Raw genomic sequence first — 16,622 nt, forward strand, 5'->3', positions numbered from 1 at the left:
AATCCATGTTGGGCCCAGCCATACATAAAGATATCAGTCTTGGCCCTGCTCCAATGGGAAGAGTCCAGGTCAAACTTCCAGGCCAGGTCCTCCTTGAACCAGAAAACAAGCAGCCCAGGACCAGTTTCACCCGGATTAGGGCTCGTCAACCAGGTATAGCTTGGTTCCGGTGGAAGAGTGAGCAGAGGTTCAGTTTTTGGGAGAGGAAGCTTCACACAGTGTTTGTGTCATGCTTCATCATCGGCAACCTCTCCCCACCCTGGTAGGATTCACCTGGAAGCTTGGTTTCACCAATTTCTTTTGCTGTTGGCGACTAGGTAGAGCAGTGCCACCAGGGTGGACTCAACCTACTGGTGGATTACAAAGAAGGAGGGAGACGGGATCCAGATGAATTTAAAATACCTTATACCTGGGGTGTACCCAGGGATATCACCTTTAATAATCGGACCCCAGGTATATCTAAAAACTTCACTGAGATGGTCAATGAGAACAATCCCTCAAGCCATCTCGCTAAGCCAACATATTTCTGCCCTAATGGTTAGCCTAACTGGTCTTGGGCATTCATCAGTAGCGTGGAGGGTTAATATTTCTGCTGCAAAGAACAGAACTATATTTTATGCGGATAGCTGAGTAGATTAGTAAAGTCAACCTTACAAGAGCTTTAAAACAAATGAATGTATGTGAAAGGGGGGCTATGGAGTGATTAGGGGCACATTTACCGGGTGGTAGCGAGGGAATCCGAGGAGGTGGAAATGGGGTGGTGGGTGCAAAAAAAAATGTCACACAGGGCTCCACCAGTGCTAAAACCAGCCCTGATCACAGATTCTGTCAGACAGAAGGTCCCCTGGCAAGCTGTATGGAACGAATTCTGTTGGCAAAAGACAAGCACAAATATAGAATGTTTCACATAAAGGATGTCTTTGAGAATCACATGATTTCAGGAAACAAAGGGAGCCTGCTTGGTTCTGAGATCATAAGAAAGGAAGAAGACGACCTTCAGTTGTAACAAGAATGTAAACTTTACCAGCTGAGAAATTCACTCAATGTTTTCTCATCATGGAAACCAAAATGCAGAAAAGAGGCTTGAATGTCATCAATGGGCACTTCCTTTAGGTATTGTTAGCAAGAGCAACAAAACATGGAAGCTGTGATTTCTGTTACAGTAAATCAACGGCTCACTTTGACAGTGTTTAATACCCTTAAAAGCAATCACTTACGTAGGAATGTACCCAATTTCACAGAAGGCACCACGCACTTTGAAGCTGTGGCGTTAATTTTTTCATAAGAGTTCACGTAAACAGGGGAGTTTACACCCTCTCACACCTGGCACCATAGACTCTGATGTCCAGGCTGAGGTGTGGGGTTGGGGATCAATATATGTGTGAGGTTTGACATAAGCAGGGAGGTATTAAACACCCTCTCCCACTTGGCACCATACACTTAGAAGCTCAGGCAGGGGTGTGGGAGTGAATTAATATATTCATGAGGGTTGACAGGAGGGTATATAATACACGCTTTCACACCTCACACCATGCACTTTAAAGCTCTGGCTGCAATGTTCGGGTGCATTCATATATTCATGAGGGTTGACGTACACATGAGGGTTTATAATACACCCTCTCACACCACACCATACACTTAGAAGCTACGGCTGGGGTGTGGGAGTGGATTATTATCTTAATGAGTGTTGGCATAAACAGGGGGTATGTAAAACACCCCCTAATACTTTGCACCATGCACCTTGAAGCTCAGGCTGTGCTGTGATGTGGATTAATATATTCATGAGTTTTGATACGAACAGAAAGGCCTAATGCACCCCCTCACACTTGGCACCGTACACTTGGAAGCTCAGGGTGGGGTGTAGGGGTGCATTGATATATTCGTGAGGGTCGACATACACTCGAGGGTATATCATACACCCTCTCACACCTAGCCCCCCGCACTTCGATGTTCAGGCTGGGGTCGGGTGGTTTAATGTATTCATGAGGTTTCACGTAAACAAGGGGGTACATAATACCCCCTCAAACACCTGGCACCATACACTGTGAAGCTCGGGCTGTGGTGTGAGGTGGATTCATAGATTCGTGAGGGTTGACATAAGCAGGAAGGTCTGATACACCCCCTCACACTTGGCACCATGCACTTTGAAGCTGGGAGCAGGCCTTTGGATGCTGGTTAATGCACGCGTGTGGTGTGACATGTACAGGAGGGCTGCGGTGCGCACGGTGCACTTGGAAGGCTGGAGCGAGCCTGTGGGGGTCGAAGAGCTTCTGACAGATCACTGAGACTAAAACTGAACAGTAAAGTGTATTTATTTCGCGCGGACTACCCCTGACGAGGGCATAACTCCTCCTTGCAGGCAGTCACCATGCACGTGCGGCCTACCGCTGGTACCAGTGTAGACATACGGACACAGATGGCCCTGTGGGCACTCTGTGCCGGAGGGTGGCGGGGGGTAAGGGCACTCCATCTCTCTGACACCGTCTCATTCGACTCTCTGAAGGCAGGCGGCCTCATCCCAGCTATTAGTGTCCTGCGGCCCATCTACCTAATTCCTGCCATGGCTAATTCGATCACAAAGACCCCTCTTTTGCAGCACAATCCCCTGGCACACTCTGCGCCCCCCTCCACCCCCTGGGCATTGTCCCCGCAGGACAATGGGTCATCTCGGGGGAGAAGGGTTGCCAGCCTCTCCTCCGCCAGCTGCTACCCAAAATGCTAATTACTGTCCTCGCCTATTGTCTGACAGCAGCCTCCTGACCCCATGGCACCCTCTGTTTATATGTGTGTGGGGGGGTGTAAGCAAATGCGGAGCCCCCTCCACGTGCTGGACCCCCACTCAGATGCTCTTTGTTCCCTGTCTCTCGTCCTCCCTGTCGCTTCCCTTTTCTCGTTCCCTTGTCTTGCCCCCTCCCAACCCCCCATCATTCCACCCATATTATTCTCTGTTTCCACAGCCGTGTGGCCCTTCACTCCTCATCTTCCTGCCTCTTCTTTCCACTTTTCTCCCTTCCGCTGCCGTACCACACCCCCTCACACTTGTGCACTCGTCCTCTTTCCCTGACTCTGTCCCTGCTCGACCCCGCTCTCCCACAAGTCGCCTCTCGCAGCTCCCCCCACACCTCCCCCGGCTTCTTCCCGGTCTCCCTTATCTCACCCGTCTGTGTATTTATACCTCTTCTCCCTGCAGGCTCTTTCTTTCCTGCTCATTTTCTAATTACTCTCATTTTTACACCCCTCTAGTTAGTTACATTTCGCCCCGGTCCTTTGATGTGCCTCTTCAGTTGTTGTTTCCCCACATGGCTCCTGTCCCCATCTCTCCCTGCCCTCCGCGTGTCTCTCTCCAGGTTCTCCTTATCGATTGCTTGCCTTTCTCTCCCACGTCCTTCTGAGTGCCTGCATCACCAGTTACCCAGGGTTTCTCCTGTGCACCCTATTCTTCTTCTCCCCCCATCCTATATACTTTCCCCTCTCCCTCCCCCTCCCCAGTTTTCCCGTGTCCCCCTATATTTTCTCAAGCCTCCTGCTTCTGTTCTCTGCATCTTCTGCCCCCTTCCGTCTCTCCACTTTCACCCTGCCCCAAATCCAGTCTGCCCATCCCTAGTTCCCTCGCGCCTCCCCTTGTCTAGTCTATCCAGTGACAGTCCTCACCCATGTCATCCGGTTTCTGTCTCCTCATCATCCCATCTTTACATTTCTCATTTCCTTCCGTTTTTCAGCGTCACCCCGTGTTGCCTCTTCAGCCACCTGTTATCTTCCTCGTCCTTCTTCTCTGTTCATGCTCTCCCTCCCTTTCTCGTCCCCTTTCGCTCGCCGCCTCTTAAATCTCTCTTAAATCTCTCTTCTTTCTCACCTACCCAGCCCCGTTATGTCTCTCCGCTACGTCGCCCACGTCAGGCTCCCCAAGCCACTGTTTGTACCCCTCATCTCTTCTTCAGTTTTAGACGTTTTTCAGATGCATACGTTTAATAAAAATTCCTCCCAGTTACTTAAAAAACAGCCGTGGCGGTAACTGACAGAAGGATTGTCTCAAAGTTAGATTTAGAAGATTAGCGGTAACCCAAAAAAATCAATAAAGCAGAAAATATAAATAAAACATATATTCCTGAGAAGAGGGGCCTGATGGGCATTACCCACAACAGACGTGCCCCGCCCTCTCCTCTCTTTGGTTACTGCCAGCATTGGACAGATGAGGGCTGATTTTAAGGCAAAATTGAGAAATCCACCCCAAAAGATCAACAGTTTCTCGTCCTCGCCATAGTCCAGAACAAATACAAACTAGCAACCTGGGAGGGAGGTGTCCGTCTCCAGTCCAAGGTTCACGTCACCGCTGGAGTAACTCAGAAACCAGAGCCCTACTAAAACTAGAAATCTCTTTTCAGGTACACGGTAGATTTTGGTAATCAGCGGCACGTATAAACATTCAATTTACTGGCCCATTGTATGCCTTCACCAGTGCTTTAACTGGGCCGGGTCTTGCAAGTGCTCAGCACTGATATTTCTAAAAAGCAGGGGCTGAGGCGGGTCTCTACCGGGCTCCCCATTAATGCCCTCAACCGCGGGATGAAAATAAATCTAACTTCACTTGGAAACAGTACCACCCCTCACTGCCTGTGATATAACTTCAAAGAGACTATTTATAGCTGTTTCACAGTCTCATTTCAGAACCAGAGCATCTTCAATATTATATATATAAAAGAGCCATTGTTGTACTTCTTTACCTCTAGCAACTACCCACTGACAAAGCCTATAGCCCTGGATTGTTTTAGGTGTAATGTCAGTTGTTGTTTTACATATCTGGAAGAAATGACAGAAGCAGTGAAACACCAGTAGGGAGGCACACTATGCTAAACGCAGATTCTTAGCATACATGTTTTTCAGCCACGCCCTTAATTATATAGGCCACACGCCTCCTAGAGACACCCCAGTTTTTCAGTCCCAGTTAAAGCCCTGCCCTTTCCATTTCTTTCTTGTGCACCCAGAACACTCCTTTGCTTAAAATCAAAAGTCCATTTCTGCATTCGATGCTTAAATTATAGCTTTTATGGTCGATTTAAGTCCATAAAAATGGTTCTAAAAATAGAACAGAGAAATTGAAATCCATTTTTTTTTGGTTTTTTTAATGTCATAAAAAATGCCCAGTACACAACAGCCCACGTGTACAGCATCCATTTTAGGACATCCTCATTCCTCACTCCTCATCCCTACTTCTCAACCCTGCTTCTCATCCATCATTCCTACTTCTCTTCCATCATCCCTACTTCTCATCATATATTATCCATACTTCTCATCCATCATCCCTACTTCTCTTCCATCATCCCTGCTTTTCATCCCTGCGTCTCATTCATCATGCCTACTTCTCATCCATCATCCCTGCTTCTCTTCCATCATCCCTGCTTCTCTTCCATCATACATCATCCCTGCCTCTCATACATCATCCCTGCTTCTCATCCATCATACATCATCCCTACTTCTCACTTCTCATCCATCATCCCTACTTCTCATCCATCACCCCTGATTCTCATCCATCATCCCTGCTTCTCATCCATCATACATCATCCCTGCTTCTCATCCATCATACATTATCCCTACTTCTCACTTCTCATCCATCATCCCTACTCCTCATCCCTACTCCTCATCCCTACTTCTCTTCCATCATCCCTACTTCTCATCCATCATCCCTATTTCTAATCCCTCATCCCTGCTTCTAATCCCTCATCCCTGCTTCTCATCCCTTATCCCTGCTTCTCATCCCTACTTCTCATCCATCTTCCATCATTCCTACTTCTCATGCCTCAGCCATCATCCCTACTCCTCATCCATCATCCCTACTCCTCATTCCTCAGTCATACCAACACATTTTCAGTTTTGTGAAACACACCTTCACACTGATTGGTTGGGAACAGCCAATCAGAGTTATGAGAGAGAGCTGCATTCTATTTCAATGAAAAGCAACCTCCTCATTGCACATGGTGGGTGAAGAGGGAGGAGAGGAAATGCAACTGTGTGTTTGTTTCCAGTGAATTCAAGGCTACACAATATTTCATTTTATTTAACTCAGTGTTTTTCTGTTTGCACAGGCCTCTGCAGAAAGCTCTGCTGGTTTGGGAAATACCAGGAGCCACAGCCTGGGCCATAAATCAGCTCTTGGAGAAAGGGTTATACAGGTCATCTACAGTTCAACTGAAAACCTTTCTGGTTTCAGTTTCATATGTAGAAACAAAATGTTTAAAAATCAACTCTGGTGACAGTGCAATCCAATTCATTCAAACCTTTTCTGGTTTCATTTTTATTTGTAACAAATAAAATGTTCAAATCTGAGCCTGCTTTTTATTTGTAACAAGTTACATATTTACATCTGAGGCTGCTTTTATCCCTGAGAGCTGTGTTTTTTTTTCTGAAACCAAAAAGATTTTCAATGAACTGTATAACCCTTTCTCCAAGAGCTGATTTATGGCCCTGGCTGTGGGCTCCTTGTATTTCCCAAACCAGCAGAGCTGTAAGAATGCAGCTCTCTCTCACAACTCTGATTGGCTGTTCCTAACCAATCAGTGTAAAGGTGCGTTTCACAAAACTGAAAATGTGTGGGTATGACTGAGGGATGAGGAGTAGGGATGATGGATGAGGAGTAGGGATGATGGCGGAGGCATGAGAAGTAGGAATGATGGATGAGAGGTAGGGATGAGCAGCAGGGATGAGGTTATGATGGAAGAGAAGTAGGGATGAGAAGTAGGGATGATGTATGATGGATGAGAAGCAGGGATGATGGATGAGAAGTAGAAATGATGGATGAGAAGCAGGGATGATGGATGAGAAGTAGGGATGATGTAGGATGGATGAGAAGCAGGGATGAGGAGTAGGTATGATAGATGAGAAGTAGGGATGATGTATGGTGGACGAGAAGTAGGGATGATGGATGAGAAGTAGGGATGATGGATGAGAAGTAGGGATGATGGATGAGAAGTAGGGATGATGGAAGAGAAGTAGGGATGATGGATGAGAAGTAGGGATAATATACGACGGATGAGAAGTAGGGATGATGGATGAGGAGTAGGGATGATGGATGAGGAGTAGGGATGATGGCTCAGGCATGAGAAGTAGGAATGATGGATGAGAAGTAGGGATGAGAAGCACGGATGAGGGATGAGAAGTAGGGATGATGGAAGAGAAGTAGGGATGAGAAGCAGGGATGAGGAGTAGGGATGATGGAAGAGAAGTAGGGATGATGGATGAGAAGTAGGGATGATGTATGATGGATGAGAAGCAGGGATGATGGATGAGAAGTAGAAATGATGGATGAGAAGTAGGGATGATGTATGATGGATGGGAAGTAGGGATGATGGATGAGAAGTGAGAAGTAGGGATGATGTATGATGGATGAGAAGCAGGGATGAGGAATAGGGATGATGTATGATGGATGAGAAGTAGGGATGATGAATGAGAAGTGAGAAGTAGGGATGATGTATGGTGGATGAGAAGTAGGGATGATGGATGAGAAGTAGGGATGATGGATGAGAAGTAGGGATGATGGATGAGAAGCAGGGATGAGAAATAGGGATGATGGAAGAGAAGTAGGGATGATGGATGAGAAGTAGGGATAATATATGATGGATGAGAAGTAGGGATGATGGAAGAGAAGTAGGGATGAGAAGTATGGAAGAGGAGTGAGAAATGAGGATGTCCTGAAATGGATGCTGTACACGTGCAGCCTTACAACGCAACACTTTGGTTTAGCCTTATTCCAGCCCATAAGTATGTATAATAGGTCATCTCAACTGCCAGTATTTTGTAAAATATTGTATATAGTGTCAAGCGCTTTGGGGGTGGGGGCTAGGAGGGTTAAAAGTTTTCTTTAATTGGTATTTCGCGGTGTTTTTTCTCCTCCGTGTCAGCTTGGGCTCGTCCAATTACTTGTTTGCGGGCCACACTGGACTCCTTCCACTTAGGTTAACTATTGACTTCCGTTCCACGTCATTAGTCGTATACGTCCCCAAAAATGCTCTTTAATGCACGATCATATCAGCATGTTGTGTACCCCATTTGCATATTTCTGTTTCCCATGAGTACTCCTATCCCAGTTTGCATTTTATTGTAACTGTATTTGTGCCCTTATTGCATTCTCCCAGTCCTCAAAATATCAGCTGTCTGCCCCTCCACCCCTCCAGATGGAGAGGGGGCTCGGGTTAATTTCCTTTCTCAGGCGTCATGCATCACCCAGCTCGGTGACACCATGGCGGGGGGCGTTTTCCTGGAGGGGTCGGCCTCCTCACAGCTGTGCAAACCCGCCAGGGCTCAGATTTGGGACTGGATGGAGGGGGGGGGGGGAAGCTTTCAAACCCTAACACGTGTTATTGCGAGTGGGCTTCATGACATATGACGTCCGTTTATTTTCTTTTTTTTCCAACGTTGCACTTCTCCCCGAGCAATTACCCCTCTCCCTCTGCAGTTCCTTCTCTCCCTCCAGCAGCTGCTTAACTGGCCGCTCTGTGCCCTCCGCCATCCTCTGTGCCCGCCACAGTGCACAGCTATCTCGGTCTTCCCGTCTCCTCCACAAAGCGGCTTGGCGCAGACGGGAGTCCCGACACCTAACTAACGTGCACAAAAAATGGCACCCAACTGGCGGGGTAGCCTCTCTGCCCTGCGCTCTAGAGCAATGGCTAGAGGCCCCCAGCTGGTGACAGAACTGAGAACTACAGCAGAAATCCGAGTCCAGTGGGCCCCGTCGTGTCCCGGTGCCACTGCACACCAATGGAAGCTGCACCCCTGCATGAATCCGGAAACCTACAGGTCCCAAACATTCCTTTATTCTTGCACAAGCTTGGCACAGCTCAGCTGCACACTCTGCGTTATCATAGTTCGCGTACTGGCAGAGCCCAGTGACAATGTGTGTATTAAGCTCTGGATGATGCAGAGACCAGCTTGCTTCTGGGCACTAGCCTGATAATCCACTTACACACGAGTGCCCGCATCTATGTACAAACAGGCTCGGAAAGCAACTTCATGTGTATCAATACAGGACTGACACAGTCCGGGTCTACACTATTAACTTAATAGGCTTGGCATCGTAAACCCTTAATTATGGCACTGCCTCGGGGGCGTAACGCAGACCCCGGCAGCGCTGGGTGCACCCAGCCGTTGAGCCACCTACCTCCACATTCAGCCCAAGGATATTTGTCAGATATCGGAGACTTGGGGTCCCTTATAAATTTCTGCGGGGAATGGCGGTACAACACTGCCCGGACTGCAGAGTCCAGATGGTAGGTATGTGGGTGGGTGTATGTGTGCGCGCGCGCACAGGCACTGCCAAGCCATCGCCTGTTTATGGTAGAGACTCGTCTGTCCAAGGACGCTGTCAAGTCATCCCAAGCGTGCCTAGGTACAAGCGTCACACAGACAACCATACACCTGTCACAGCACGAATACAAACAACCACACACATCATTGCACTCCAAATACACACACAGACCACCATGTGCGTTAAAATGACAGCGCGTTGAAACATCGTGTCAAACGTACCCCACCCACGCACGAAAAGAACAGCACAAAACGATCCAGTCTTGAAAAAGTATAAAATCATATATTTCTCTGTATATATTCACTTTCTGTACAATTTATAAACGTAAAAAAGCACTTGACATGCATTTCTCTCCGAAAGGAGATGAACGTGTGACATCCTGACAGGGTATTTTTTTTAATCATAGCCATACTATGGCTTATAGCGCCTACCGGCGCAACATGCTCGTTATATAAATACATATATATAACTTAAAGATATACTTAGTCTGGTTATTTTACATTGTAACTGTACAAAGCATACTAGGCCTACAATACAAGGCTTTAACTGGGGATAGAAACAGTGCAAGGGTAAAACGTACTCGATGAAATGCTACATACAGTGGCCGTACGACCCCCGGGGGTGGCGGGGGCTCAGTTTACAGTACTAAACATTCACAGTAACTGGGCACAGATGGGGAGCACTGTCCGTGGGGGGCTCTGCTGCCAAGAGGCTATCACCTAAAGCAAGAAAGGAGCACTGCTCTCGAAAGACCACAGCCGGCAGGGCCCCCCCACACGTCCCTCGCGAGGGTGCCGAAAGTCAGATGGATCGGCAAATAGTCTTTAGGGGTATAAGGGCCGTCGCAGGGCAGTCTCTCCGGTTACAAACGCCACGTCGGTCCATCCTGCAAAAGCGCCCTCCGCTTCTTTCGGGGGGCCACCGTGACCCCGGCGCTCTCCGCTCTTTGGTTATCGGAACTGGTTTCTCATGAAGCCACCCTACAGAGAGGAAGAAAACGTATTAAAAAACAAGCTCTTTTCGGGCATTTCTCTTCTGCCGTTTACGGACTCCCAGCAGCACCCCCTCCCCCAAGTAAAGAATGTCAGCACATCAAGATACCCAAAGGGACAGCCCCTCCTCCACTCCTGCGCAAAAGCGCTCACGTGCGCCTGGAATCCCTCCTCCCACTCCCCTTCGCACCATGGCTCAGCCCCTCCGCATCCTTGCCCTGTACGCACCACCCACCCCCCGTCCAATCGCCAGCCTCTTTTTTTCCCGCCAATACAACTTGTTTTGCAGCTTTTTTTAAAGTCCCTCCCTGGGAGTGGCCTGTGCGTTGCGCAACACCGCTCCAAGCTGGTCACATGCAGCCAACACCCACTACTATTACTACTACAACCGCAGGACACGTGTCCTGTCCGTACACAAATACTGCACCAGCGAAGTACGTGTGCACGCGGTCATCTAACGGGAATTTAGCGCCTCTCACGTCAACCCAAACGCGCACCGCGCTGCTGTCTCGGGTCGATTAGAGTAGGGTGCCAAACGTACCGTGCTGTTACCGGATCTTCTTCCTGGGCGTCTGTTCGATGCTCAGCAGGGGTATGTGCGCGCCACAGACATCTCCGGGCACCTTGCTGCCAGAAGTGCGCTTCCGTTTGGGAAAGAAATCTGTGGAAAAGACAAGGAGACAGTGTTAATGCTTGTAGGCTTGGTGCTGGGGGGGTGTCACAAGCTCCCAGGCAGTCTACTATGACCCCTCCCCCCCCACCCACAATCTTAAGAGTTATCAATATTTCCTCGATTAGGCAAATGACAGCCTCCTGTCAGACTGGGGGGGGGAGGGTGGTCCTTCCACTCCGAGATGTCCACCCCCATCACTCCACCACCGCTTTACAGGTCATGAGGTTTGTAAGCGTGTTCCCACGTGCCACTTCTTCTTGCCCAGCCTTCTGCAGCACTTTCTCGCCTCGTGGTACCCATGCCCCCGTGAGCCTCGTATAATGCCCTTACCTGTGATGATACTCTTGCTCTGCTTCTTCTTGCCTCCTGGCACCACCGCCCTAGCACCGCTGCCCTTCTTGGCCACGGCTACGGGGGAGGCTCGTCCACTCCCGTTCTCTTTCCGGCTCTCCTCCGTCGGGGTCTCTCGGTAGAAGGTGGGCACGTCCCGGCTCTCCTGGGCCTCCCAGCAGTAGGTGCCACGGAGGGGGGTGTCCGCCTGGAAGTCGAAGTTCCACCTCTGGCAATCCCGGGCCTGTATCTCCTTCAGCTGGCGCTTCAGTTCCCCCCGTAGCTCCTCGTGGTCAATGGGGCCGAAGAGACTCCGGCAGGCTCCTCGCGGGGGCACGATGCCCACCCGGCTGATGGGCGCCGGCCTCTCCTCCCTCAGAGGTGTGGCGATGTTGTTGGCTGAGGTGGACATGATGGCAGGAAGGTGTCAAGCACACAGAGGCCGCTGTGCTGTCAGGACACTGAGTTGGCTGAGAACCTGCCTGGGCAACCGTCCCTGGGTTTATATACCAACAGGGAGAGCCGGAGGGGAAAACAACAGTACGCGTGGCCACTCCCACAATCTCAGCCACCACACGGGGGCTGGTACCTCCCACCCTCTTCCTCTAGCCGTCACGTGGGGCCTGGCCCCTCCCCACAACCTCAGACGTGAGCACGGGGTCTCCCCCCTCCTTCTTCAATCCAGTGCAAAAACAGCAACCCTTTAGGAAAACAAGGCAGGCATGGCTTCTCTAAGAAAAAAAAAATCTGTCATTTGCCCCGCATGGCTGGGGCTACAGCCGAGGGGGCAGATAAACGCCTCCTACAGTTAACATAATAGAAAAGAATGCGTCCTTCGAGGTGCCCCCTGTGCCCAGGCGGGAGCAGAGGCGCAGATCCATCATGTTTAACTGTTTCAGAAGGCGGAGCCCTTGTTTTGCTTCTGAGAAGTCGGATCCCTCGGGACAGTTTGTTCCTTGTAACACAATGTTCCCTCCGAGCGGATTTTCTCTCCCCGGGGCCTGGCAGTCCAGCACCCCCCGCCCCTAACTGCTAAGAATGGCTGGCACCGGTTCTCCTCACTAAGAACAAGTTACGGTGTTGTATATTTTTTAACCTAACACTTGGAAATGCTGAATACGTTCCGAGCCGCTTTCAAGCCCTAATGGTTAATTTTCCTATTCTAAAGAGGGGCGACAGAACTGACGCACCAAGTGTCGTGTCTGCATGACAACTTTGTATTTCTTTTAGGGACAGGGATGCTTGGCAGGTGCTGGTCCCTTAGCGCCGCCTTCTACCACGGACAACTAGTTAACACCAGACCAGGAGGGCATCCACTAAGTATTTACACCTCCTCCCCCCGTCATCACCCTAGCAGGGCCTGCAGCCTCGCAGTAGAGATTAGCCCGTGTGTCGCTGCGTGGAAGGGTGTTAGTGGGGGCTCTACCCACGGCATCTCTCTTTCTGCCTTTCTCAGCCTCCCCGTACACGATAGAAATGATGTACAAGTGACTCGTCAAGGACAGTAAGCGCTATGTAAATCCAATTGCAGTGACATCACAGGAGAACAAGTCCGCTCGCCGCACATGTCCCAAAGCAGGAGTGTGCAGAAAAAAATGATTTTTTTTTAAGTTCCGGGACAAACGTAAGGGAGCGGAGCACTGTGAGAGCAGGGACAAAGCTGGAGACCAGGCAGGCTCTGTGCCCAGCTGGAGATACTCGAAAGCGCGAGTGGTATCACTTCTATGCGCTGGGTGACTTTATCAGTGCTTTAAATGGAAAAATAGAAGTGCAGGTACTTTGCACCAGAGTACCTGCTTGTTTCTGAGAAGTGCCGGTACTCTCCAATTCAAAGTATTACGTTTTTCTTGAGATGTGCCGGTTCACTCCCTCTCAAAATAAAAAAGTGCCGGTACTCAGTACCGGAGAGTACCGGCCCATTTAAAGCACGATTCAGCGGCCTAAAGTCATTGGCTCAGCTGTCTTCTTACAGCGTCCAGCAGTACCTGCTTTCCATGCTCGACTGCAAGCTCCTTATACCACCCCACCGTGCTGCCATCTCGCCCATGCCAACGCGTGCCACCCTCATACACTGCCCACCAACGAGTCTGCAATCAGTGGCGTCAGTGTTGTGGCAATAATGCCAGTGGGTTTTTGGGAAAGGGTGGCTACAGCAGTCAACATATAACATTAAGGAGGGAGTAGTATGATTTCACCTACATGTAGGCAAGGCATGGGCAGACTGGATACATCTGGGTACGTAGGAATGTCAGTGATGCACAGAAAGGGCAAATCTGGAGACCGTGTAGGGTCCATCTGTGAACAGTAAGCAGGGGAATGGTGAGACGGGCTCAGTCTGGCCACCAGTAAGGGTCAGGCAACTGTTTTGTGGAGGCACAGCAGCAGGGCATATACCTCTCGCCAACTCACTATTCTATGTCTCATCCTATACCTCCTTCAATATTTCCTATACCCCTACTCTCTGACTCATCCCAAACTTCATTTTACTAGTATGCAGTGGCGGCCGGCCGCTTTAGGAGGGAGGGGGGCGGGCGGGACACACAAACACACACACACACACACTCATTCTTTCACACAGACACGCTCATCCATTAACAACACTCATACCATTCAAACATGCACGCACGCACCAAACATTCATTTTAAAGGATCAAACACACTCATTTTTTCACACACACACACACGCACGCACATCCATTAACAACACTCAAAACACTCAAACATGCACGCGCGCACCAAACATTCAATTTAAAACATCACAGTCCCAGCCTCCTCACAGAGTGAGACTGCTGACCCCACCCTACTCTGTGACGGAGTGTCACTGATTGACACTCGCCCTGGGCACTTCAGGGCTTAAACTGAAGCTCCCAGGGAGATTGTCAATTGGTGATGCTTTCCTCGTCACCCAGGGGAGGGCCTCCAGGTCACACGCATAGGAGCTGTGATCTCCTCAGCCCAGCAAAGTTCAGCTCAGGCAGCCAGGAGTGTGCGCAAATCACGCATGTCTTTTCCTGGCTGCCTGACCTGAACATGGAGAGTGTCTATGAACACTCTTCATGAGGGGCAAAAGGTGGGGGGGCGTGGCCCCTCCGCCCTAAAGGACGGGCCGTCACTGCTAGTATGATCTCCCAAATAACCCTTTCTAGACTCTTCCCTCCTCTATCCCATTCAGTCCAACAAAGAGACTCCAGTGTCCACTGCTCCAATTAACATCTTATGTGTCCCTATAGTAATCCACCACTAATCCACTTTGGGTTCCGGAGTGGCGTGCTACTTGCCAAAAAGTGCTTCAATGCCTCGTCAGGGATGGTAAGCGCTATATAATTACAATATGTTGGCCCTCATCTTTCTGAAAGTAAAATGTTTGATCTCAATTCTGATCCTCACGCTACTTTTATTGCTGGTTTCCCAAGGACCCACCACCCCCCAGGCCTGGGCATTAGCGCTGCACTCCAGCAAGAGTCCTCGTATTTTCTCTACAGATCTATGCACTATCAGCATCAGTGACGTCACAGTCTACTCTAGCTACATCACTGATTTCCAAAGAGATCACCATTCTACTGAGTAGGACACTACTGTCACACTCTAAAGACGTGTGCACTACCTACATTATTCACTCCAGACGCTCTGCTCGTCACAGACCTAACTCCAATACACACACTCGACTCCACAGAACAATTACCCCCAAAATCGATTTGTGCCCTATCTCCTTAACTAACACTAGGAGCCCACACTCCATTACAGAAGTAAGAGCTAATTACATCACTCAATCCAAAAGATGCCCAAAGCGACCACAGATCCCATCTGCATCACTGACTCCACAGACGTGAGTGGTACATTGCTCAGTTCAAGAGAACCACGACCGTGTGAAGGGGTCAGCTCTCACATGTTGGAATCTTCCCATCATGAAGACCCATGAACATCATGTTGTTACCTTGGAGGCATGTGAAGGGCCCTGATCTTAGAGCTTTCCAATGGCCTCCTGATTCCACGATCGGCCCATGCTTCCCTGCACTCCGCCTGGGAGATCATCATATATCTCTCCACAGGCCTCCTAGTGGTGCAGATTGTCCTGATCTCCTCACAGGCTCCAATTGCCACCAGCCCTTCTGGACCTCGCCACTGGCCTCTTGGTGGGTGAAAGTCTCTAGACCTCTCATCGGCCTCAGTGGCTATGGCGCTGCTACACCTTTCTACAGGCCTCCTGGTGGTCGAGATTCTGTAGACTTCTCCTTAGGTTTCCAGTGACTATCACCCTTTTCAATTTTCCACAAGCCTCCTGGTGACCCTGATCTGGTTGGACCTCTTCACCAGCAGCTCAATCCCTCCTAGAGCTCTAGACAGGCTACTTTGTAGCCATGATTTACCTACGCCTATCCACAGACCTCCAGTGGCTCTGGTCCTTGTGCATCTCTTCACAGGACCCCTGGTAGTCCAGTTTCTCATAGGCATTTTTGCAAGTCTAGTAAATGGATGAGTTGCGCTTTAGTGGCTATGTTGCCAACTATAAAACCCAGGTTTGAATCCTGACCTCAGCCCTTGACGCATCATTGTTTGATTCTGTGCTTAAAATGTAAATATGTGAAGCGCAATTCTAAATACGTGCACTACAATAGAAACACACAATCTTGCATCATCTCCTTAGAACCACCATCATGTACAGTGCTCTGATGCTCCCCAGCTTGGTTTGTTCTGTATAATAACCAGGGCCACTGGGATTATGAGATTTTGCAGCCATGGCTTTTTCTGCATAATTATAGATTTGCTGCATTTGCCACAAAACCCATTATTTGCTGCACAATCTTCAGATTTCAACGTCAAAACAATGTTTATAGCTTAAACGGGCCAAAAGTTACTAAAAACGTAGTGACACTTGGTGGCACACATTGGAAGGCAATTTGCGAATATTAACTGGTCACCTTTCTGTTGCCTATAGCTTGATTTTGATGTTAAAGTGGTACTAATGAGGTAAAACCATTGCTCAGACTGTGTTTACCTATCTAAAAAATAATTAAGTAATACTATTAGAAAATGTATTGCATTACTCCACATAATTTGCCTTTTCTTGCCACATGATTTAGTCAACCTGTCACATAATTTGGTCCTCCTCTGCCCGATAATTCCAGTAGCCTTGGCAATAACCATACGTTATACATACAGGATCATCCATGAGCTCTCCGCATGAATCTTGGCTTGCCTTCAGCCTCCTTCGACCTCTCTCTGCAGGTATATTGGTGGCTCTCAGTCTCATCAGAGTGCCTGAACCATAGCAGCAACCTACACTATAAATCAAGAAGACATCATTGTAAATAGGTTCCTCTGTATGCAGATC

At 49.1% G+C, this 16,622-nt stretch overlaps 1 protein-coding gene across 1 annotated transcript; it reads right to left on the bottom strand.

The window, feature by feature from the left end:
• Positions 1 to 9,555: 9,555 nt before the first annotated feature.
• Positions 9,556 to 11,786, bottom strand: LOC138246357 (cyclin-dependent kinase inhibitor 1C-like). The gene is made up of 3 exons (XM_069200881.1): positions 11,291 to 11,786; positions 10,829 to 10,948; positions 9,556 to 10,275 (listed from the first exon to the last, which is right to left on the bottom strand). The coding sequence occupies exons 1-2, from the start codon at positions 11,700 to 11,702 to the stop codon at positions 10,836 to 10,838; spliced, it is 525 nt and encodes a 174-aa protein (XP_069056982.1). The 5' UTR covers positions 11,703 to 11,786; the 3' UTR covers positions 9,556 to 10,275; positions 10,829 to 10,835.
• Positions 11,787 to 16,622: the final 4,836 nt, after the last annotated feature.

The sequence above is a fragment of the Pleurodeles waltl genome, chromosome 7 (genome assembly GCF_031143425.1).
Source record: "Pleurodeles waltl isolate 20211129_DDA chromosome 7, aPleWal1.hap1.20221129, whole genome shotgun sequence".
NCBI lineage: Eukaryota > Metazoa > Chordata > Amphibia > Caudata > Salamandridae > Pleurodeles > Pleurodeles waltl.